Source organism: Chelon labrosus (assembly GCF_963514085.1).
Source record: "Chelon labrosus genome assembly, chromosome: 19".
Lineage (NCBI taxonomy): Eukaryota > Metazoa > Chordata > Actinopteri > Mugiliformes > Mugilidae > Chelon > Chelon labrosus.
The window spans coordinates 9886014-9912283 of NC_140352.1; the positions used below are offsets into that span (position 1 = coordinate 9886014).

Sequence of the window (26270 nt, forward strand, 5' to 3'; positions counted from 1 at the left end):
GGGATTCATTAATCAGGGCTGGGCTGTGTTTTGGTTTATATCTATGTGAGAAGTTTCCTAACATGGTCAATGGCGCATTTGCTGCATATGCAGTCATTTCTCCAGCCTTGGTATGCTTTATTTTCATAGCGTAGAGTTCAAACTCACCCATAAAAATCAGCAGTGCATCATAAATCTTCTATTTGCAGCAAGAAAAACAATTAAACTAAACAAAATCAGAAAAGAAAGAAATACCTTTCTTACAGTTTCACTGCAGTTTGCCTATTTTTGTACCTTTCAGCTTACTGTTGTTCACGTTGTCATCTTAAAGTGGTGCAGACTTTTCGGTTTATATGTGTCTTTTAAAAATCTTAACTGTTCCCTCAGAGTGTATGATTTTTAACCATAGCCTGTATAAAGATGGGCCGCACAACAGCTCCTCAAAAGTGAAATCAAAGCAAGTAGAGCTCCCCCTGGTGATTGACTGCAGTATAGGTCCTAAGCTCCATCCCTCCTTGTTAGTGGATGGGACTTGGGGCCAAACTAAAACACTAAAGTACACGTCAAATACATTTTTTTCAAGGATAGTTCCTCTCATTTTAGGTGGTTAATATAATACTGATGCATGTTCAAGTGTCCATTTTGTCTGAGAAGTTTTGTTTAAGTTAGTTATTTGACGCTATAGAAACAGGATGACGACTACAAGTTGCCATGTCCCACAGGACTGTGAGAGTAGGAAAAAATAAATAAGTGCAATGTATAATCCAAAAATTCTTTGTAGCCGTGGAGGCAGAGCGCAGTGACTCCAGTGCAAAGGAAGTAGGGATGTGTTGTCCATATTTATATACAGTCTATGTTTTTAACCAAAGTAGCAATGTTTATCAGGGCAGCAAACACATTTTCTTACAAATTACTCTTCAGAAATGAGAGCAGGCAGAGTAATAATGTAGTTAAATAAACCACATGTATTGGAGGTGAGTTGCCTCCACCTGAGGAACTTTCTTGCTGAGGAACTATAGTAAGGCAAAGCTTTCCATTTCGTGTCAAAAAGGGAACAGCTGAGGTTGTTCGGGTTTCTGGTGAAGGTGGGGTGCGTCCCTTTTTGGGGCTTACTGGGCATAGTCAGCTGGAGGGAGACCTCGGGGTTGATGCAGAATTTGCTGGGGGGATTATCTACCTCATCTGGCCAGGGAACACCTTGGGACCCCTTTAGGAGGTACTCGAAAATGTTGCCAGCCCTCATGATCCAATTTCGGAAAAGCAGACAAAAATAGATAGATTGGTGGAAGTAGTATTTGTAGTTTAATTGTGGCTTTGGCAGAAAATGAGTCAACCTCTAAGTCCATGTCGATGGGATAATTGTTACAATCAAGTCATTAATCAAGCAGTAATTATACATATGTTGACAGATATTAGTTGAAAATTCAATGTCTCCAAGCGCTACACGTTGTTCAGACAAAGCAACAAGTGGAGGAGATGGTTTTTCATGAAGTCTGGTGTGATTACAACAGGCACTTTAAATGAATCAACGTCCGAGAAGCTACTTACTGTACAGAAAGTGACTTTGTTCTTAAATAATAAATAAGCTGTGATGATTGGCTGCCTGCTGTGGGGCTGGGAGCAGACGACAATGAGAACATGTGGGTTTTAAATGGAGGCGGCGTTCATGCCATTACCACACTGTTCTGGTGATCAAGTTCCTCTCTAATCGAATTTTCTCATTTGCTTCTTTGCACATGTTACAGTAAATGTGGGTGAGTAGTTGTGTGCGTGTACACGTACAAACTCAACTCTGCCGTGTTTTTGTCACCAGTGTCGGCAAAATGTGAACTCAAATTGCCTTTGCTTTCATAAACCCACTCCACCTGCCATTTTTTTTTTTTTTTTATTTGTCGCTCTCCTCTTAAACCAATGGCATTCCGTCTAATCTGCCTCAGAATCAAAGCAAGGCCTGATGGATGCTGTCAATTACGGCGCCAGTCAGAGCTGTCCACACTGGAGGAGGGTTGTCTTTTGTCATGCAGTGAGCGAGGTCATTCATCGCGCCCAGCCCTCCCCGGCTGAAATCAAAGCACAGACGCTCTCGCACTCAGTTGGAAGCTGCTTTAGCGTGTTCACATCTGCAGAGGTGATGCATGTGGCTTTTCTTCTCCTGATTGTCCTAACAGGTAAGAGTTTGTCTAATTAAGTAAAGTAAGTGTTTTCTTTAGAAAGTACAGATTTTTTAACCTGCTTATATCTGATTCTTTAAGAAGAAGGTGTTGCTTTAGTTGTTCTTGCAGAGATATTTTACAAGTTGGAGCACACAGCGACAAAAAAATTGGTCAAATTAGTGTCAGTTTTCTGTTGTTGATAGATGACAAAACATTTATTAAAGAGTAGTGGGGAAAAAAGTAAAGTTAATAACTATAAATAGGCCAGAAACTCAGACGCCTAATTATTAAGCTGATTATAAAGATTAGAAATTATACAGACTGAGAGGCTGAAGAAGAGTTTCTATCCACATGCCATCCGTCTGCTCAACTCTGAGCCTTAACTGGACCTAAATACCAAATAGCTGCTTTCTTATACTGTAAATATGTGTATATACGAGCTACCCCTTCTAAGTTTACATTTCAAGTTTACAGTCTGTATTCTATTTTATTTTATCTTCCTCAGTTTTACATTTATACTTATATTATTTACCTTGTGTGCTATGTGCAATTACCGCTGTTTTACTGTAGTACTTTTTTACTACTGGCTGCAGGTACAAAAATACATTTCACTGTGCATTGTACTATGTGTAACTGTGCATGTGACAATCTAATCTTATTAGATCTCCAGTAATAGAAAAAACATAAGTACACATATGAAATAATTATTAATATCTTCAATAAAACTTCAATAAAAAGAAAAAATAAGTACAGAAATACATTAATGAAATGTGTGAAATGATAAAAATAGCATATAAGAATAATTTCTGCATGTTATTTTATACACCTTATACTTTATACAATCTTTTTCTTAAGATAATCGAAATTCAGTCAGTAATTACTGCAAAATTATAGTCTGATTCTATGCCACATCTTTGTAGCCTATGCTGCAGCCAGACGTGCACCTCCTCAGAAATGTTACTACACAAAAGACTGCAACAACTGGATGAACAAGCAGAGAATACAACTCATCTACTCTGACTTCGTCTTCCCTGTTTTCCGCCTTGCAGTGATTTCATTAAAGTCTGCGTGGAACCTCCATCAGCTCCAACATGAGCTGCTCAGTTCCAGACGCCACTGTTTGAAGTACACAGAGAAACTCAACAACACCTGACAGGCCGTCGACTGACGTTTCAGCGGCGTTATTACAAAACACACCAGCACACGAGTACAAATCCTTGCAATGGCTTAGGCTCCGCGTAGATATGTTGCAGGAACACAAACCGAGCTTAAGACTGAAGCGGATCATGAAATATCCGAGGTATCCCAGCTGCTGGTTAGCCTAGCTTAGCATAAAGACTCTTAATGAACTCCAGCAAAAATGTGTACGTCTGTCCAGTTAAAGCAGTTTATTGGGCAGTAAGTAACAACAATACAGCAATGAATGAGTGATACTGATGCCTCAATTGCAATTCCAACCAAATTTTATGGAAACACAGATGAGGAACGACAATGCTGAATCCATTTTAACCTTGGTAGTACGATGCTGTCTCTTGACTCAGTGAGTCAAACAGTTACGACGCTGGTCCTCGTGCAGGGACCTGCAGGGTTAAAGGTTAAAGGAGTTAAGAAATGAATCATCTCTCTGACAACCTGTTTTGCTGTAGATGGGGCTCTGTGTAAGAAAGTGTGCAGTTACCAGGATGTTCTGGACCACCTGAATCTGACCATGGATAACCCAGTGTTTAAACTGACCCGGCCCGTTGTGGACTACACTCACCCCACCATAGTGAAGCTGGACGTCATCCTCTACGCCATCCTGGCTGTGGTAGGTGCTGCATCGCCGTATGGGTGGTGTATAATCTATTCTACCATGCAGGTAATCACTTCTGACGTGTGTGTGTTTATTCCCAGGTTGAGAAAACGCAAACTTTCATTCCTTTCCTCTGGGCTAGCATGGTGAGTGTTTGCTCTCTCTCTCTGTATCTCAGACTTTTATTTTTAATGTTAATTCACTTGTATTTTGGTGCAGATGTGGAAAAATGAGCACATCACATGGGACCCAGCCCAGTTCTGTGGAATCACTCATGTTTCAATTCCTAGAAACATGCTCTGGATTCCCGACATCTACATCTATGAGATGTGAGTCTGCAGCACACACAGGAACGATGCATGGTTTACTGAAATATATAATAAAAGAAAAACTTATTTGCTTTTAAGCCTGCTTTTAAATCTGTTAAAACTACTACAGCTGATTATCGTAGCTTAGCATAACGACTGGAAACAGCTGTGGCTGTGGTTTTATGAAAGCTGAAGCGTCACTTTAAATAATTAGTTGATGTGGTTACTACATTTAAATATCTTATACCAGCCACTTACACTGTGTCGCCATGATTTGAGACTACCAATTTATTTTTTCTTTCAACGGAAATAAAAATGTTTGAAGCTAACATCTCTGTAATATTAAAGTTTTCCTTTTTCACAACTGTACTAGTAGTCAGAATAATAGACCAAATCAGAATAAGCAGATGACAGACTGGTACGATCTGAGGACTGATAGCGTCTAGTAACCGCGTAAACCCTCAATCCGGTGCGGCAAGCAACGTCGAATACTTGGCTCCCGTCTTCTTCTTCTGTTGAATGAATTCAGCGTTGTCACTGAAGTTGGGGCCAGAATCACTTTGTCAATAAAGTTCTATTCTGATCTTTTGGGACATGTAAAAACATATATTTAACCAGATTGTTTAATTTAGCGTCGACGGAAACAGTTTGAATGATTTTAATCGGGCTGGAGAAATATTATTCATGTAAATGTAGCCTCTCTTAAAATGTTTGTTAAATGTTAAACAGTATTTAAACACGCAGAGCTTTACATCATGTGTCCTTTAAAGCAGCCAATAATTTTGCCATCGTCGTGAACGCAGACTGAGTCACGGTCATGAACTTGGAATGATGGAAGAACATGTTGGACAGAGATTTAGTTTCCTCTTGACAGATATAAGCTAACTGCCCTCCCCAACCCCCCGTTCGCAGCTGCTGTGTATTCTGTATTATATTGAGTGTGTTCCCCAGGACAGTGCTTCTTTAATGGTGACAGAAACTGTCAAGCGTCATCCACCGAAACAGAAAATTTATCCTTACTCAAACAAGAGATCAGAGTCATTTAAATCACTACAGAGAATGTGAGTTGTAATTTAATAGCTTAATATTTGCCAATGCCACACATCCTGTGTTTGTTCAGAACGCCATCAATGTCACTTTTGTCGAAGTGCACAGTTTGTGTTCTGCTCTTAATTGGCAAACACATTATCCTGCAGCTGAGACATCAGGGCATATTGATGGCGGTTGAAAAGCTCTACAAACACGCCGTCAAACGTGTGTTTTCAGGATAGACAAGGACGATTCCCCTCGTAACCCGTACATGTACATGTCCCACGATGGGATGATCACCTCTGAAGAGGACTTGAAGGTCGTCAGCACCTGCAAGATGGACGTCCACAAGTTCCCCTTCGACACGCAGACGTGCAACCTCACCGTTAGTTCTGCGGTTCACAGCGGTGAGAGATACGCAGTGCGCGTTTCAGTCCAATGCCGTGTGTTTGCATGCACGAATTTCTGAATTCCTCTCTCTCCTCTCACCCCAGTGGATGAAATGATGCTCCTGCCTAACTCCAACTCGTCTCGGGCCACGCAGTTTTCCAGAGAGGTGATGGGGACTCAGGGAGATTGGGAGTTCCTCCATCTGTCCGTCACCAGCTACAATGTCACCTTCGTCAACAGGCATTGGGGACAGATCATATACACCGTACGCAACACAGCGGGACACAAACACTGATGGTGGTGAATGAGAGGAGAAGAGTACAAGGGCTCTCTGAATGGTTGAGTGATGAGTATATACCGATCAGGCATAACATTATGACCATCTCCCTAATACTTTGTAGGTCTCCCTTATGCTTCCAAAACAGTTGTGACTCATCAGAGAACGGACATGGGCCTTCTGAGGGTGTCCTGTGGTGTCTGGAAACAGGATGTTGTAAGTGGGGGGCCTTTGTGTCCTATGGGTTGAGGGGAGGATCATCCCACAGATACTTGATCAGTTCGGGATCTAGTGAATTTGGAGGCCGGGTGAACACCTTGTGCTGTTTTTTTTTGAGTTGTCCCTAAACTGTTTCTGTGTGTGTGCCTGTGTCAGGCTGCATCCTGCTGGGGATGGCTGCTGCCATCAAGGAGTGTCATTGCTATGAGGTGGGGGTGTCTGGTCTGGTGTAGGTGGGTGCTACATGTCTAAGTAACATCCACACCAATGAATGCCAGGTCCAAAAGTTTCCCAGCAGAACACTGAATTGTCACAAGATGATCAATGGTATTGACTTCTCCTGTCGGTGGTTTTAATGTTGTGGCTGATCGGTGTACACTCTTCATTCCTCCAGTAGAAGCAGAGGATGGGGGGGGGGGGGGTCTCTTTCACAATAATAGAGCATAAAGATAAAGGATTACTAATTTATACACTAGTAAAGGACTGATAGAGTTAGTTAAGACCCTAACGCTACGACTTATGTCAGCTACTGGTGGATCCTGACCAGACCCCTGAACCTCTTTTCCCAGTTCACCATGGAGCGGAGACCCCTTCTCCACGTCATCAACTTCCTCTTGCCCATCATGTTCTTCCTGATTCTGGACCTGGCCTCCTTCTTCATCTCAGACCATCGAGGGGAGAAACTTGGCTTCAAAGTCACCGTGATGCTGGCCATCTCCGTCCTGCTGCTCATCCTCAACGACATCCTGCCCTCCATGTCCAACAAGACGCCGCTCATAGGTACAGACTCACGCCTGATAAAGGGCCCGTGGTTGCTCATGCGGGCATGAGTTCTTAAGAACAATTAAAAAAGTGGTTGTTGGCTTTTTCCTCCTCTCAGCGACGTACTGCATCGTGATCTTTGCTCTGATGCTGCTCAGTCTGCTGGAGACGATCTTGGTCACGTATATGATGGAAAAGGACTCCCATGAGAAGATCAAACCGGTCAAAACTGACAACTGTAACAAAGGTGAGACCCACGTTACACAAGGTTTTCTCAGAAGAGTCAAAGGCTCCATGAATGAAAATCTCTGATTGTAAGGTTTCGATGGTCTGGGCAGAAGTAGAGTATTTAATAATCTACAGAGTTCTCTACGGAAGGAAGAAAGAGTGAAAGTAGAAATATGATAGAAAGAGGGGAAGTCACTACAAATGTTGACAAAGGGTTTTAGTCAGAAAAACAGCTTTTCAGACAGTGACTTTATCACTTTATCCAGATAATCACCACTTTGAAATGTACTCCAATGGTTTTTGAGTGTCCAGACCCACTTGCCCGCAAATCCCAGATCCTGATCTCAAATAAAATAAAACTAAATTTCATATTTTCCCCCATGGTGAATCTGTTCAGTTCTCTTTATTACCAAAGGGCTGCATTAGATCTTTAGCAAGTTTTGTTTAATATTTGTGATTTGATTGTGTGAAGACATTTGTTGGTTTGTTTTCTAAATGTCGGCCGAAGCCACTCACATCTGATCTGATCAAGTCCCGATGAAGCAGACTGATTGTTAACCTCTTCTTAAAGTTGTTTTAATATTTTGTGAATCATGTTGCCTATGTGTCCGTCATTGTGACAAACCTGATTTTGTAATTTCAGAGGACAAAGTACTGACTTGCTGTTCCTGCATCTGCAAAGTGTCCAGCGGTGAGAAACAGCAGGAGCTACAGCCTGTAGCTGAAGAGGTACAGCCTTATATGCACATATACTATTTATATAACACATAAATTAGAATAGTAGTCCAAAGGCAGGCGACCAGAGTATTTTCTTATGTGTGTTACAGGCAGGTACTTTGAAACCTGAGTGTAATTTAGCAGATTGTGGAAGGTCTAATTAATCATATTCTGCAGTGGCTGGACCCTCTGCTTCAAATATCTATTAAATATTTTACTTTTAAACATCCCAAAAACACAGTTAATGGCTTAAACCTGAGAAGACACTCGTACTATTCAACAAGTAGGCATCTTCCTTTATCTGCACAAAAATATGAGACATTAAATGCACAATTTCTGAGATTTTTTAAAAACAAATATATATTTTCACATATTAAGGGTAAAAACATATGAGTGATTTAAATCAATTTAAACAGATTTCAATGTACACATAGCTGTAATAAAGTATAAATGATATAGACCTGAACGATATAGTTTATTTCCTTGCGTCTTTACTGGGAGCATGAACTCCATTTAACCCAACAACACCAAATGTATTGAATCTGAGTTTCTGAGACATCTGCACAATCCACAATACCTACCTGGAAAACCTGTTGTATACAATTTGACACGTGGCATCTGCCCCCTAGTGGATGTATCCATTCTCTGCAGTCAATAGCAGACTTTTGGCGGCCATTTCCAAAATGGCTACTTTCATGGATCGCTTTTCCATTTATTTATTTTTTCCATTCAAATCTTTTCAATTTTGAAAAGTTTACAGTAAGAATATAAATTTTATTGTTCATTTCAATTTGAATATTCACTTTACAAAAGCGACCAATAATTACTCCATACTTTAAACATTGTTAGCGTAAAATTATGTTGAAAGGTTGTGTTTCCAATATGACACAGGTCCTGTTAGATTTTTCTGTCTCTTATTCCACATGTGAGGCTTCATGGGGTTAAAATAAATTGTCAAAACCACTTCTTTTATCCTATATTTTTATAGCAATCCCACACTGTCATTGCTATTGTTGAAATTTGATAATGTTACATTAAAGATTATGCAAAATACTGAAAGACAAAAAAAGTAATATACTTACACAGATATTACAGATTTTAAGCTCCCAATTCATCAAATTTTATAGGCGATTTAGGCTTCAATTTGACAGCATAGCTGCAGACCCTAATACCGTAGCTGATGTGCACCTCCCCAGAAATGTACGCTGACACGCTTGGTAGCAGCATATTTCCGCTTTAGTATTTCCGGCTGCTTCTCCATCTCCGAATTGATTGTTTTGGATCAATAAAGATCGGCCACATCGAAGAAAGGTATTGCAAACATTTGTATGACTCGTCTTCTGAGAAAATTTTGGTGAAAGTTTCAGTCGCTATTGTTGAAAGTGAAGCTGGAAGTATTAACAAAAATTAACCCGACTGGCAAAAAAGACACAGCGCTGTCTAGCGTAGGTTAGATTAGATTAGATTAGATTCAACTTTATTGTCATTACACATGTACAGGTACAGAGCAACGAAATGCAGTTTAGCATTTTACCTGCCGTAGTTATTTCTGTTTCCAGAGTTGTAAAATCTTTCACAAGCTGTTGTTTTCCCGTCTCATAAGCCTTTAAATGTACTATTCTGCTTCTACAGGACTTCCAGATTCACCTTATATTTTAAAGGACATGCTTCCATTAGAGTAACCACCTGTACTGTTTTAGGGCAGGGCTGATTTCATCCTGATATGTGAGATGTGATATTCCTGATAACCAGGTGTGCAAAGATCAGCTTTTGATGCTGGGCCTCGCAGTGTCGCTTCACATTTAACACTTTAAGTGTTACATTATCAGCCTCTGTGGGAGAATAAATCCTCTCTAACGTGACTCTATGACTGCAGGTCAACAACAGTGTTCAGTCCAGTGAGTCTCACGTGTTGCTGTTGATCCTGGAGGAGATGAAGGAGCTGCAAAAAACTCTCGATCTGCGCCTGAGCTGCAGAGAGGAGGGAGGGAAGTTCGCCCGCTGGGCCTCGAGGATCGACAGAGCCTACTTCGCTTTCTACGTCGTCACCGTGTCACTCTTCCTGCCCCTCCTCTACGCGGAATGGGACAGTTAGAAACCAGAAATCATTCATTTTAACCACCCGGTTTATGTAACGTTGAGTATGTGTAAATTTGTTAATGTATTTGAGAGCGAACCAGAGGCGTCGCTGGAGATGAGGTCATAGTGGAGATAATGGGAGTTTTATTTTATTTGTGCATGAGGGAAACATAACGGCCGAGGCCAATTGTGTGAGTCATGTGTAATCAGAATCAGAATTTATTGTCATTGCACAGCAGCACAACGAAATTAAAAGCCTAACTTTTAAATTGCAGATCACATAACAAAACAAGACATTAAACAATTGGTGCCATCATGCAACATTCATCAAGCCTCCTCCTATTGGATAATTACTGCATGGGTGATTATCTTTCAGCTGGCAACAAGTTATTTAAGCCCAACTGATGAAATGAGTAGCTTCTCATTTCTTAAACAACCATGTCTAAAGACACATCCTGTGGTCTTGGAAAAGATGTTAGTCTGTTTGAGAAGGGTCAAATCATTGGCATGCATCAAGCAGAGAAAACATCTAAGGAGATTGAAGAAACTACTAAAACTGGGTTAAGAACTGTCCAACGCATTATTAAAAACTGGAAGGATAGTGGGGAACCAACTCATCAGGGTAAGAAGAGAGACAGATGAAGTGATGCACCCATCATGCCTAGTGCCTACTGTACAAGCCTGTGGGGGCAGTGCTATGATCTGGGGTTGCTGCAGTTGCTCAGGTCTAGGTTCAGCAACATTATGTGTCCAAAGAAAGAGGTCAGCTGACTACCTGAATCTACTGAATGACCAGGTTATTCCTTCAACAGATTATTTCTTCCCTGATGTTCACGGGCATATTCCAAGATGACAATGACAGGATTCATGGGGCTCAAATTGTGAAAGAGTGGTTTCAGGGAGCATGAGACATCATTTTCACACATGGATTGGCCACCACAGAGTCCAGACCTTAACCCCATTGAGAGTCTTTGGGATGTGCTGGAGAAGGCTTTGTGCAGTGGTCAGACTCTCCCATCATCAATACAAGATCTTGCTGAAAAATTAATCCAACGCTGGATGGAAATAAATCCATTTGGCCAGGCAGTATATAAATTAAAAGTGCAAGTGCACTGAGATATGCTAACAAGATAAAATGGGTTGTTTGCGGCCATAAAGACCAGAATAAAATGTAAGATAAATGTTGCTATGAGTTTGTGAGCCAAAAAATGAATGAATCGTGTAAATAAACACATGGATAAAACCTCTGAGGTCTGAGTTTTAGAAATCTGCTTTTAATAAATCTTTAAGTTAGATTAACATTTATCTCAGGATACATCTCGATCAGGTCACAACAACCTCATTTCTATCATTATTACTATCTATTATTTCTAGAGCTGGATATCTATAAAATCAGTACAGCATGAAACACCCTGTGTCCTCACAGATTCAGATAAGGAAGCACGGTTTCAGGTTCTGCAGACAACCAATGCATGTTGCGTGCTGCGTGAACAATAGTAGATAAACAACAAAGACACTTGAGATACCAAAATTAGAGAAAAAACCCGTGTGCACTGTGACAAGACACATCTAATCTAATGAAATCTGATCAGGACGATCAATCTCAGAGGATTACAGAGTCTTGATGTTCGTGTATGTGAGCACACATATACACACACACACACTCTCTCTGACCTCTTCTATCAGCGTAATTGTTGACATTATCTTCTCCATTCGATCTTTCCCTCGCGTCCTGCTCCAGTCCTCTTTCACCTCCCGGCTCATCTGTCTCTCGGACCTTAAACCAATCAACTTCTTCATCCCCTGCAGCCTGAAATCCAGCGCCTTGTGTCGTGTGAGGCCAGTGTTATTGAAGGGGGCACACACTCGTCACTCAGGCGGCAGCAGCGTCTTTTAAATGTTGTGATCATCTCCCTTTGCACTTAGTTGATGATAGTTATTAAACCATGCCAGTACATGTAAATAACCACAAGCCTTCCTCAGACGCTTTCATTTCAAACAGGCCTTTAATCAAATATATAATTTCATTTGAAAACTATCATCCGGTAGAAAGATTAGATGATGCTTTGGATGGCTGAGCCTTAATTTTAACTGTAAAAAACACTCAACGTCTCATAGTCCCGTTTTGTGGCTCACAACACTGGAGAAAATCCGTAGTCTGTCTCCAGATTAAATCATGCTTGGTTCACACCACTTAATCTGGACTAAATGTGGGGGTTGCGAATGTTTTTATTCTGTTATAGTTGAAAACTTCCAATCACACATCTAGGAAGGCCTGACAAAAAGACGAGCACGTTTTCCCTGACCCATACGAGCACAGACCACACACAACGTAAAAGACTAAACAGCCCTGACTATTCTCTATAAGTGACCCAGCCACAACATTATGACCACAGATAGGAGAAGTAAATAACATTGACCATCTTGTTACAATTCAATGCTCTTCTGGGAAACGTTTGGACCTGGCATTCGTGTGGATGTTACTTAGACATGTACCACCCATCTAGACCAGACCAGACACCCCCACCCCATAGCAATGACACTCCTTGATGGCAGCAGCCATCCCCAGCAGGATGCAGCCTGCTGGGATGCACACACACAAAAACGCTTTAGGAACAACTCAAAAAAATATGAAGAACAGCACAAGGTGTTGACCTGGCCTCCAAATTCACTAGATCCCAAATTGATCAAATATCTGCGGGATGATCCACAGAGGCCCCTCCCCTCAACCCATAGGACCCAAAGACCCCGAATAACAACATTAAGTTGACTGACACCACAGGACACCCTCAGAAGGTCCATGTCCATTCTCTGATGAGTCACAACTGTTTTGGAGGCACAAGGGAGACCTACACAATATTAGGAAGGTTTTAAATTACAGTCTATGAGCTTTTCTGCAACATATATATGAACTTATTTCTTTTAATTGCATTTGCACCTATTTGTTTTATGTAAGCGGTCAGTGCTGTGGCTGCTGCGCGTTGGCTTTTGTAACCATTTCAGCCTAGAAAGCACTTTGCACAGCACTTGCGCACGTACAGCGCAATATAAATAGTTTATTATTATTAAATAGACAATATTCGCCTCCACTAAGACTGTGACCCCTCTGGGAGTCTGTGGATGGATGAGCTGTTGAACTAATGCGATTACAAGAATAAAATAAAAAATCGAAACCCGACACACATTAAGGAACAATGATTGCGTTTGCCCGGCCCCCTTCCAGTATTGGGCAGTGGTATTATTAGACCAACAGGCTTGGTGACATTTCCAGACGGCACAGAGAAGACACGGATACACATGAACTCCACGGACCTTGTCAGCATCGCTTGGAGGGAGCTGCAGTCATGATGCTCATTGGTTTCTTCTTTCTGCTCTTCCTCTCAGGTAAGTCTGAAATATTGTGAGGAATCTGCAGCAGCTGGAATAAAAGATAAACTGAACATTAACTAACTTAAATTTAAGGGTAAGAGTGGAATCTCTATAGTTGCTATCCTATTTTTTTCTAATTTTCCTTCATGCAACATTTTGATGTTAATCTGTGCCAGCCAGACATCTTCGTCCTCTAAAGGATTTCAATTTTATTGTATTTATTTAAGGATTTCTAGAGTCGAAAGCAGAAAAAAAATCCGTTTTTGTAAAAATACAGAAATAATAGCAAATAGTGACATCAGGACGATAACAACAAGTTGCTAGCTTTGATTGGAAAAACATGGCTTTGGAAAATGATTTTGATAATGTGGATGAACGTACGTCTCCTATTTCCACTTTAATGACAAAAAAGGGCTCACAGTTAAATATCATTTGTGGATGATGAGATAAAACCCTAGAGTTCTGCCAACGCCCACCTCATAATGGCCTTTCAGCGACCACAATCATTGGAAATTACTGCACATATTTGTGAGCTGGTGCCTTCTGCGCACAGAATGCCAACCCACAGAGACTAATGCAATTTCTTCTTATGTTGTAAACAACACATACAGTAAATGATGTCCAGAATCTGAAGCTTTAATTTAAAGAAAATATCGAAATACACATGCTCTGACAATTTTCCTCTTATGAATCACTTCTGTCTTGATGTTTTTGCTGCAGATGGGGTTTGCTCTGAGCGTACTTGCAGTTATCAGGATGTCTTAAACCATCTAAACCTGACCAAAGACAACGAGATGTACTCCATGACCCGGCCTGTGAAAAACTACAAAAACCCCACAGTCGTGTCCCTGGAGGTTCTGCTCTACGCCATCCTAGATATGGTAAGCGGCTCAAGCTTTACTTGTTTATGCAATTATGAATGACGGGGAAATTTTGGAAAAACTGCTCCTTTTTATTTTTATCTCAGAGGTAGATTAGCCTGAAGATCAATACCACTCTCGAGTCCAGGTGTTGAGTACAGTGCTCAGACCAAGATGCGGTGTAAAGAGTGTAAAGGCTGTCAACAGGCCGAAACAGATGGGTTGGGCTCTATTTAAAGTACAGAACAAGTATCTCTCGAGCTTGTTAACTAATAAATGAATATTAGACACATTTCATTTGTTTAATCCACACGTACATGTGAATGCAATGTGGTTTTAGAAAGAGGTTACATACATCAGTTTCCATGCATCAGGAATAGTTATATATATTCGCCAAGCACTTCTTTATTACAGTCTTTGCTCCCAAAACCAACTCATTTCTTAGCTCTGCGTCTACGTGACTGCATCAAGTAATTTTTGAAGTTTGGTTCCCATGTTTGGTTGCCTGCTGGATTCAGGTCTAATACCTGGTGAGGACTGAAGTCCACTAAACCCACAGTCATGTTCCTGAAACCACTTGATTCATCTACGTGACTAAGGCGTGGTGCATACCTCTGCGGGAGGTAGACGCCATAACCTACGTGCGGAGCCTACGCCGGTACGAGCCATTTATGTTTGTGCACTAGTGCTGAGTTGAGATAATCTTTGCTCAATCTCCTCCAGCTCCTCTGAGACCTTCTCCAAGGCAAGGGACACGTTTGTCAGCTGGCAGCTGCTACCCTGCAGAAGTGATTTCGTAGACTGTAATTAATGAGATCATGAACAACATGACAGGGTAGCTCTTATGTGCGGTTTATGCCTCTGCAGGAAAACCTAGGTACGGAGCCTACGCGGGTGGGAGCCATTTATATTTGTGCGCTCGTCCATCCGGCTCACTCTGTAACAATGCCACCCAAATGCTAGTCAGTCTTTGTTTCCCAGTCGGGTTAATATGTTAACACTTCCATACAAATGTTTGCATCTCCGAACCTCCTCAGTTAACCTTTCCTCCATGTGGTCCATCTTTATTGAGCCAAAACAATCAATTTCGAAAACTGCGGAAATGGAGAAGCAGCCGTATGTTTGACACCTGTGCTCTAACTGATCACAAAGAAACTACTAGTCCTCTAATAGTAAGGGTAATCAACCAGTTAGAATAAAAATGCCTCATGTAACTCCCCCTCAGCCTGAGTAATCAGATCGAGAGAGCTGACGTAAATGCTTGATCCGATCTTTTCTCTCTGGTTGGAAAGCGGGTCTACGTCCTAGGACGAACAAACAAACTTTTAACCTTGAGTCTGTATATTAATTGGATAACATTTGTCACGTGAGCTTTTAATCAGACACAAGGCAGATGTGTGAAATCACATTACTATAAAATGTCGCATTTCCCTCCTCTCTCATAGTAAAGACCTCACAAACGGTTTTGAAGACAGCTTTATATGAACTGCATATGAACAACCAAGCAAGTCGATAGTGCACCCGCGTTTTCTGGCCTAAAACATTCTTATTTCTCTTTACAGGTTGAGAAAGACCAGAAATTTATTCCTTATGTTTGGACTGTCATGGTGAGTTGTGTCAGTAGATGATAAACCTCTGCCTTTGCTGAAATATGTTCATATGTAAAAGTTGTTTTTAGGTTAATGTTCCTGTTTTTCCAACCCCTTATTTTGCTCCATAGAGGTGGCACAATGAATACATTTCCTGGGATCCAAATGAGTTTTGTGGAATTGACAATGTCTCTCTTCCTACCGATATGCTGTGGAAGCCTGATCTCACTATTGAAGAAATGTAAGTGTCTTTAAGTGCATCTACATCCACTGTTTTATGGTTATTGTTGGAGAAACTGAGTAGCTTTAAAAGCCTTAAAGCCTTAAAAAGAAGTTTTAAAGTATGACTGGCTTGGAAAAGCTGGTGAATCGAGCGCCCCACAGATACTTGATGAGTTTGGGATCTAGTGAATTTGGAGGCCAGGTCGACACCCTGTGCTGTTTTTCATGTTATTTTTAGTTGTTCCTAAACCGTGTTTGTGTGTGTGCCTGTGTCAGGCTGCATCCTGTTGGGGATGGCTATTGCTATGGGGTCGGAGGGTTTATATTGATATATTCGCTTCCCTTGTCAGTGGTTGCACCAAAGCACTCCCCTGTAACCCACACAAAAGCACCACATGAGGCGATATCTGTGCATTTCCAGTTCTTGAGGTATTTGTACGTATTTGTGTTTCCACGCAGGACGGAGAAGGACAAAGCCCCTCCGAGTCCTTATCTCACCATCAACAATAAAGGCGACGTCGAAGTCCAGAACGACCAGGTGCTGGTGAGCACCTGCAGGATGCACATTTACAAATTCCCCTTCGACATTCAGAAATGCAACCTCTCCTTCAAATCTGTCATACATACCGGTGAGAGTGCGTTTATATGGTTGTTTGTTTTCGTAAATCACTATATGTTCAGAAAACATACATTTAAATTTTTTTTAACTTGAATTAAACCCATTACACGTTAGATAGAACCTTCAGATGCCTTCAGAAGGTTTCTGATCCAGCTTCTGCGGCTGCATACGCACAGAACGTATACTCTTGTCAGTGGTCATAATGTTATGCCTGACCATTGTATTCCTTAAGTGGTATTAAATATTGAAAATCCTGATTAGGGCAAATTTAACAACTTCCGATCTTTCAGTCTTCACATCCAGATACTGCCAGCAATTTTACATTTTTTTTTAAAACAACTTGCTCCTGTCAATCACCTCCATCTCAGTCAAGGACATTCGCCTGTGGCCAAGCGATAACTCTTCAGAGGCCACACTTTGGTCTCGAGAGGTGATGCGGACGCAGTACGAGTGGCTGTTCCTCGACATGACCGTCACCTCGGACAATGCCAGCAGTCTAATCGACCAAGACATCGTCATTTACACTGTACGTATTAACTTTATTTAAGTAGAAGCTGCATTTTTGAGATTCAATCGACTCATTTCATTCTGTCCTCCCTTATTTTTTCCCATCCTTTCCTTTCCGTATACATTTTCTCATTATTTATTGTTTTGCAGTTGTAACTCAGGTGTGCACAAGTATTAACCTTGGAACTTATTTCACAGATCACCATGAAGAGGAGGTCTGCCCTTTACATTGTCAACTTTTTGCTGCCTGTCCTCTTCTTCTTGTGTCTGGACTTGAGCTCCTTTCTGATCTCGGATCATGGAGGGGAGAAACTCAGCTTCAAGGTCACTGTGCTACTCGCTGTCACGGTGTTACAACTCATCCTCAATGAAATTCTCCCAGCCACGTCCAACCGGATCCCGCTCATAGGTAAAGAAGGTTTGTTGGATTGCACATGCTGACTCATTGAGAAGTGAAGTGCGGCTTATGCCTCTGCAGGACGTAGACGGCGTAACCTATGCGCGTAGCCTACGCACGTAGCCTACCTCGGTTTATACTTGTGTGCTCGTCAGTCTGGCTCGCTCTGTAAAAACGGCACCCAAATTCTAGTCGGCACTGTGTCTTTTTTGCCAGTTGGGCTAATTTCTGTTACTGCTTCCTGCTTCATTTTCAACAATGGCGACTGAAACTTTCGCCAAAATTTCGCTAAGTCATAAATGTTTGTATCTCCGAACCTCCTCAGTTAACCTCTCCTCGATGTGTCCCATCTTTATTGATCCGAAACAATCAATTCGAAAATTGCGGAGATGGAGAAGCAGCCAGAAATACTAATGCGGATATACACTACTACCAAGCGGACCAATGGCAGCTCTTGCCATCTGTGTCGCAGTGAAGCGTAGTTACATTTCTGGAGAGGTGCAGGTCAGGATACGCCGTTAGGGTCTGCGTAGGGTCTGGGCTGCAGTATAAATTGCACATTATTTGTCCACGTTAGTGATGTTGCCTGCTCCCCTCAGCGGTCTACTGCATAGGGATCTTCGGTCTGATGCTGCTCAGCCTCCTGGAGACCATTTTGGTGTTGCATCTGATAGAGAAAGACTCTTCATCTCAAGACAATGAGAGAGACGGAGACCGAAACCTTAGAGAGGACTCTAACAAACAGGACAACTTGCACAGTTGCCACAGAGGTGAGACAGGAGGCAGTTTTGCACTACTTTAAAATTGCCTAGCTACACCAAAAATGTTGTCCTTAGTAGTTACTACTAGTTTCTGTTGGGGATGACTTTTAACTTTATTCATTTTGATAAAACTGCTCTTTCAGAAGTTAGCAAATGGACCCAGTCTGCGTCTGCTGGTGAAACTCCGTCTGAGCTGCAGGCTGTAGCCAGAGAGGTCAGAACTGGGGTTGCACTTTTCATCCGAATAAAAACAGAAGTCCTGAAACCATTAACTGTTTAAACTCGTCTACTGAACCGTTTCTTCCAGGTCAACGGCAGCAAACTGATAGAGGAGTACGCCTTGGAGAGGCTTTCTGATGAGCTGAGGGAGATGGAGAAAATACTAACTCTGCTCTTCAACAACAGGAGGGAAGAAAAGAAACTGGGCTACTGGACCAGGGTGGCGAAAACAGTCAACAGAATTTTCTTGATTTTCTATGTCACTGTGGTCAGTCTGTTTCTAGTTTTTATCTTCGCGAAATGGAACAGCGAATAGAAGTGATCGCTGCTCTGTAATGAAAACATGATTGTTATAACGGCCTAGGACTGAGTAGCAACACAGGGGTCTCAACTGAGGCTCCAAGGTTGCTAAAATAAGCTGCTACGGTAAAATAAATTAAATGAAATAACATGGAACATATTGTAGATGAATAACATGGCTTGAAACAACTCCTCTGGTGGCGCTGAATTTCATAAGCTTCAATACACTGGCCCTTGTACACATGAACTGTGACATCAACGCAGTATAATCTTTTACTTGTACAGTTTTTTCTGTTAAAGCAGCAGTCACCCTCTATGAGTTCTGTCCTTTTGGGTAAGCCCTATCCGCTGCAGTGATGTACTGTAGAGATGCCTGCTCACAGACTCCATTTTACACGTGTTTCCTTCTTCTTCGTTTCGTGTTTTTTGGCAGATTGCAACACCAGCTACTGTGGCCGCAAGCAGAGCAGATGCACATGCTGGGTTAGGGCGAAAATAACGGTCACAACCTTAGCTTTACACACATATCCACATTGTACCCCTTTTCCACTTTACAAGCAGTGTCTAATCTCTAACCTCTCCTTCATGTTTCCACAGCCAAAGACTTTTCTGGTAGAATCAAGAATCGCTTATGTCTGAGACGAGCAAATAAAACTTTGCGACCACTGCTTATGAAAATCCATAGCTAATTGTAGCCTCTAGTACACCCAATGTAAAGACAAAGACGGAAAGGTTTCAGTATTTGCATGAAAAAACCCTCTCTCCTCTCTCATCTGCAAACAGCAGACAAATCACGGTATCTGACAGTTTCGATTGGATATGTTAGACATGTTTCTCCACACCTTTCAGACATTGGATATCAGGTGTCTGTGAAGATCATTATTACACTGTACCTGACCAGCTGTGTGGAGGAGAGAACCTATACAACAACCCCGATCATAGGCAGATGGTTTGAGCTGGAAGATTTGGGTGATGTATTTCTGCTGGTATGCTCAAAACATTTAGAGGTCCAGTTTTAATGTATTTGGTGACTTTTAAGGCTGAAAGGCTGCAGTACAACATGTTATTTGAACACTGAGTGTGAGGAAAGTAATCATTTTATTATCCATTTAAAATGTTATTACATTAGCGCAATGATGGACTTTAAAATGTATGCATGCGAATTTTTATGGAAATAGTAAGTATTCCCCAGACACCAACTCATCCTAAATGTTTGTTCTGTGGCAGCTCTTTTAGTGCCTGATGCACTTAACAGCGGTTTTGTTTCTCACATTTCCCTCTGCTGGAAGATGAGCACTTATGAAAGCCTTGTTTTGTCACATCTGATGGTGAGGAAATGTATAATTGTCTGTTCACATACATATACTGCAGGCTGTCATTTGCAAGTGCTACTTAGTGTTAATATCTCCAACATATACACAGTATGAACACTACTCTGGTAATTGTACATCTGTAGTACACAGATGATTTCTAATTGTGCATTTACACATCTTCACTGTGTAATAAACATCCTCTTAAGTATCTTATGTAATCTAAATGGTTGTGTTGATTGTTGCATAAAATCTCTACACAGTAAAAGATGGACGTAGCTACATTTGCAAATAGCAAGGCAGTCATCTATATATATATATATATGTGTGTGTGTGTATTTATATATATATATATATTAGGCATGGGACTTTAATGCGTTAATTATGATTAATTCATTACAAAAAATTAACGCGTTAAAAAAATAACACATTTAATCACAGTTTGCACTGCAAACAGCGCGGAACTTTTGTCAGTGCACGATTTCTTGGTACACCGATTACACTGATGCACACGTCAGAGCTAAGCTAACGGCTACCAACATGGAGGAATCAGATGACAGCACATTGCTAGGTCTGATGGAAGGCAGATTTTATTTAAAAAGAAAAGTACTGATGGAGGCCTTGATAAAAGCGGGGTTTTGTGCAAAAAACAAGATGTATTTTGTTTTTTTTACCATTTAAAGTCAATACTGTTCTGAAAAAGTACTTAAAGTAGTTAAAATAGCACTTTAAGTTTAGGCCTGTTCAGTTTTGGCCAGGGATATTTTCTTTCTTTTTCTTCTGTTTTGAAATGAAATGCAATTAAATGCATTTAAAAGAGTTTGAGTTTACAATATTCATGTCTGTGTCTATTATTTGATTCAGTCGTCCACTAAAATCCATTTAAATTAAAAAAATGTTGCTTTTGTGGGCAAATATTGTGATGCGATTAAAATGAGATTAATCGAGATTAATTAATTACAATATATTACCCCTAATATATATATGGCTGGTTTGAATATCCAATGTCTTCATGTCAGTGGTGATTCTTCTGCATGTAAACAAAAGTTGGAGTCATGGAGTTTCACATGGTTCTGTACTAGGCTTCCAAAGGATCCAATGCGCTGAAGCAAGAGCACTGGTTACACAGCCCTCGGCTTAAGCCACTGGGAGGCCTCTCCTTCACTCTCCTCTCTGTACTTTCAAATACCACTACTGCATGTTCTTGACTCTCTTTCTCTCTCTCTTTATGAGCACCCACTACGCCCATTTAGCTGTTTTATAATTGGTACTATGATTGCAGATTTTTTCCATCCCTTTTATCCACTATGGATACACAGCATCCGCAGTGTTACATGTATTATGCATGACCTCTAATTATCATGCCATATTGTTTGTATATCATGTTCATGTGCTGCTTTTATAGCTTGAAGTGGGTTCTGCTTGAGGTTTCAGCCCTCGCCTTAACGCTTGCTCTGGAATTTGTAAAATGGTTTGAGAAAACTATTGATCGTTGCTGGTGATATAATACTGAATAGAACTTAATCGGTGTAAATCAATACAAGGTCAGTCTCTGGGGCAAACAGATGTTCTGCGGAAGAAGCGAGAAATTTTTCCAAGTCACACCTGAGATAAGTTGCTGTAAATAAATCTGAATTGTAGTTTATGTTTGACGTTAAACTACTGTACATTCACGTGCACTTTACTGAAAAAAACAGCAACAGCGGAAATGAGAAGTAAACAGCTTTTAGTTTGATAACAGGCAGTTGAGTCCCGAGGGTGTTGCAATTTCCTGGCAGCAGCAGCCGTCCAGTGCAGTTATGTTAGGACAGCAGGAATCATCTTCAGACGGCACAGAGAGGACAGAGATGCTCACCGACTCCTCAAAGCCATGATGCTTGCAGGTTTCCTCTATCTGCTCCTCCTCACAGGTAAACTGAGATTATTCTGTACAATGCATGCAGGTAGGACTAAATCTGTTATTCTCTGATCATTTGAAATTCTTTTTTTTTTAGTTTTTTTTTTTTAGAAAGAATTAGAAAACAACATTAAGCTGAAGTGTCTTTTTTTGATAACAATCATGAGCAAATGTGCTCGCGTTAAATGGGAGAAGTTATTTCAGACGTCCTGCTTCTGAAAGTACATGTTCATTTTGTTTTGGATTTATATGAAACTAAATCAGTCCGATTAAGTCAAAAGTTCAAAGAATTAACTGTATCTTTGCATCCCACAAATTCCTGGGAAAAACTTAAGACACAGTCTACAACTTAAAGTACATTTTAAATTCTGTTTCAAGTGTGGATGAATCCCAGAACTAACAGAGTTTACTAGGACTACAGCTAGATTTTCTTCCTGCAAAATACAGATGACGCTCCATTGCTGATGCAAAATGACAAATAAATCTTGATTTCTCAGAAACATGATTAAAATCGACTGCAGAGCGAGTCTCTTATGTTTTGTAGTTACAGTGATTTATTCAGAAAGCGTTTAAGAAAGGCACCTGGACCTGTACAGCTTTTTGAGAAGACGTTTCGCCACTCATCCGAGTAACTTCTTCAGTTGTCTGTGAAGGTTCTCAGTCATCCAGGTCATGGTATATCCAACAAAGGTTCAAAAAAGGCAACTGGACTTGTAGACTTTTGGAGAAGACGTTTCACCACTCATCCGAGTAGCTTCTTCAGTTCTAGGGGACTCGTGGGAAGTCTGAGGTTTAAATAGAAACTCCTCCTGAAAAAACTTGCTTGAAGAGGTTTCAGTTCAAAGGGACCGGTGGGAAGTTGAGGTTTAAATAGGAACATCTATGGGTGTAGCCCATCAGAAAACTTGCTTGACTTGTTTCTGTATCGACCGGAAACTGGCACGGCTAGTGTCCATTAATGGCTAGATTCTTGTCTAGATACTGGTCCCTGTCCTCTTTCCCTATGAATGGTGCTCTAATGATGGAGACTCCAGTTACAAGGGTTGAAACTTCTCGGGGATGGAAGTTAGGACTGTATTGTAAATTGATGGCAGCATGGGTGTGGTAGTGGGGAGAAAAGGGGACCTGACTACCCAGGGCCCGAGTAGGGAGAGGGCCCATGAAAATCCTGAATTATTATTTATTTTTTATTTTTTTTGAATGAACTGGGCCCTCCAATTAATTGGTGGCATAATGTATTTCAAATATACTGATAACATCAACTGAGAGAATGAACTTTGTGTCACAGCCCTCCCAACATATTGCACATTCTGGGGGCCCCCTCTTGGAGACGCAAAATGGTTTAGTCCGCCCATAGACAGTGGCCGGCGACAGGTACGTCAGTGAGCGCAGATTGAATGACCTGGAGGCTAGCTGTCATCATGCCGCCCAAAAAACACAAATCGGGGTACCAGAAAAAGAAATAGGGCAGAATGAGGGGAAGCAACTGTTAACTGCTTTCTATCCGAAAGGTGAACCAAGTTTACTTGTTGTGTAACTGCATCCAATTAACGTTAACGTTGTCGTAGTCCAGAGTCAGTGGGCATTTACTGGGATGTAAATTACATCCTTACATCTCGTGTAAGGCTTTAGCAAGGCTTTATTTCTTTTTCTGCAAGCTGAAGAACAATTTTATTGAAAAATTTGTTTATTTGATTTGATTCTCTGTGTACAGTTATTGGCCCCTGTTCAAGAATAAATGTTTTTAAATCAAAATGTGTCGTGGATCAAAACGTTACACAAACCAGATGTAGCCTAATGTTTATAGGTGTTTGAGCACAAGTAGGCCAAATGCATCAATTCAGGTGGTGAATGAAAGAACCAGTCGTCAATATAATCTGATCTGATTTTAGCTTAAAGCCCGATTTATGCTTGTTTATTTATAAATAAATGCCCCCAGTTTTTTATTTATTTTTTGCTCACGCGCTTCGTGCACTGGCATGTATAGGGGCCCGCAGACATTAAGAGTGTACAGGGCCCAGAATTTGGTGCTACGCCCCTGGATGGCAGATTAAATCTCAGTCCACCACTTCTGTTTAGAGAAGGTCTTTCCAATCTGACAGATGGCTTTCTTCACTCCTCTTTCAAACCATCTGTCTTCTCTGGCTAAGATTTGGACGTTTAAACCTCGCCCACTGGTCCCTTAGAACTGAAGAAGCTACTCGGATGAGTTTTGAAACGTCTTGTCAGAAATACTCTACAAGTCCAATGCTTTTTGGATATACCATGACCTGGATGACTGAGAACCTTCACAGTCATAGTTGTAGTGATTATTTAGTCTATTCCTCTGTGTGCTCTTTTCTGTCAGGTGGAACTACCCCCAGTTCAGAGCTACAACAGACACGAGATCAACCGATGATGAATCAAAGCTTGGGGCAGATACCAGGTACAAAAAAAAGAAACGTAAAAGTACCCAACACATGATCACAATACTGTACATAAAGTTTAATAGAAGATGTCTATGTCTATTAAACAACGCTGGATATAAAGTCATGCTGTTTTATATCAGCTGGAAATACCTCCAGGCTGCCACAGTTTCATGATGGTCAACGGGCGTTCCGTCAGAGCTTTGAGAAAATGTAAAAAAATAAAGACACACTAGATGATCGCTTGCGATCATCAAGGGGTCCATGCCGCAGCAAAGTCGTCCCTGAGCGGGACGCAGAGGCATAAGCGGGTGGGATACGGCCTGAAAGGAGAAAGTGTCTGCGGAGGAATCCTTTGGCTGACAAGTGAATGAGAGTCAGGCGGGTTGGAAGCAACTAAATTTGGTGGGCTTGTATGTGTTTACTGTAGTGGTTTGTGAGATATAAACATGTAGCCGTTGTAGCGCCCCCTACAGGCCGAATTTCACGAAACTTGGCATGATTGTACGCAAGCATATTACAACGATGGTTGCTAAGTTTCATAAGGATTGGGTGAATACTTCAAAAGTTATAGGCCTTAAAGTCATTTAAAATGTTTCCGTGTCACCTGTAGCGCCCCCTGTAGATGTAATGTCACGCAACTTTTCACCCTTGCATTTTCTCCTGGGCAGACACTTTTAAGGAAGCAGAATAAACAGAAGAAGAAAAATAAAAATCGCAAGAAAAACAATAGGGACCCCTAAAAAAGGACAGATTTCATGTATTTGAATATATTTATTTCCCACTAATCTGTATCTATATCATTGTGATCAGTATTCCTGGTCAATAGTTAAGGGGAGGGGGGGCTCTTTAAAAGAAATACATCTAGAAATGAGAGATGCTGATTCATGAACAATATTTTACTGGTTTTAAAAGTCATCCCAACACGTCATAAGACCACAGCTACTCTTTTTTTTTTCCACAATATGTTTATTATCATTTTTCAAGTTTTACAAACATACAACATTTACCAATACAATACACAGACACACACCTACACCTTTCTTGCACCATTTTCAAAAATATAGTTATATCAAATCAACCAACTAGGGGGGAAAATAAAATACATAAATGAAATGTATATAAAAAAAAAAAATGTATTTAAATATTTAAAAAAAAAAAAAAAAAAAAAAAAAAAAAACACATATTTTCAGATAAATCTTGCACTTTTATCCGTCATAATGTTCATATATGGTTCCCAGAGTTCGACAAAGTCATTTTGTTTGCCCTTGGCAATGTACGTTAGTCTTTCCAGTCCAATACAGTCAGAAAGCTCTCTTATCCACATTCTCAATGTAGGAGTGTCCATACTCTTCCAACATAGTGCAATAGCTCTCCTGGCCTGGAGAAGTCCAAAATCCAGAACTGTATATTGTTTTGATGTTTGTAGAAAGTTTTCTGGCCATATTCCAAGCACACACAGTTTAGCACTTAGGGGGACTTTAACATTAAAGATCTCTGACAAACAATTTATAACATCTTTCCAGAAGCTTTGGATCTTCACACATTCCCATAAGCAGTGAAATAATGTTCCTTTCTCATTCAAACATTTAGTACAGTTATCCGGAGTGTTTGGATTCATATGGTGGAGTTTAACTGGAGTTATATACACTCTCATTAACCATTTATATTGAAGTAATCGAAACCTTGTGTTTATTGTTTGTGTTTGGGCTTTTAAGCATGCTTCATTCCAATCTAATTCATCAATATCTTCTTTTATATCCATTTTCCAAGCGTTTAATTTGTCTATTGTTGATTCGGTACTATGTGCGACTAGTATATTGTAATATTTAGATACATGGCCCTTCCCTCCCAAATTTGCAAGTGTTATTTCCTCTAATTT

The 26270-nt window shown here is 40.7% G+C and overlaps 2 protein-coding genes across 2 annotated transcripts; both read left to right on the forward strand.

The window, feature by feature from the left end:
• Nucleotides 1–1933: 1933 nt before the first annotated feature.
• Nucleotides 1934–10125, forward strand: LOC311504277 (5-hydroxytryptamine receptor 3A-like; the record flags this gene model as incomplete). Its single annotated transcript, XM_084567296.1, has 10 exons — nucleotides 1934–2147; nucleotides 3779–3939; nucleotides 4026–4070; nucleotides 4144–4253; nucleotides 5499–5668; nucleotides 5756–5916; nucleotides 6717–6927; nucleotides 7028–7156; nucleotides 7781–7866; nucleotides 9731–10125. 10 exons carry the CDS (start codon nucleotides 1934–1936, stop codon nucleotides 9947–9949), a joined length of 1506 nt encoding a protein of 501 aa, XP_084423422.1. The 3' UTR covers nucleotides 9950–10125.
• A 3791-nt stretch (nucleotides 10126–13916) lies between these two features.
• Nucleotides 13917–24381, forward strand: LOC311504278 (5-hydroxytryptamine receptor 3A-like; the record flags this gene model as incomplete). Its single annotated transcript, XM_084567297.1, has 10 exons — nucleotides 13917–14183; nucleotides 15725–15769; nucleotides 15883–15992; nucleotides 16433–16602; nucleotides 16961–17122; nucleotides 17272–17508; nucleotides 18096–18266; nucleotides 18401–18471; nucleotides 18565–18744; nucleotides 24331–24381. The coding sequence occupies exons 1-10, from the start codon at nucleotides 13989–13991 to the stop codon at nucleotides 24379–24381; spliced, it is 1392 nt and encodes a 463-aa protein (XP_084423423.1). The 5' UTR covers nucleotides 13917–13988.
• Between the last annotated feature and the right edge of the window lie 1889 nt (nucleotides 24382–26270).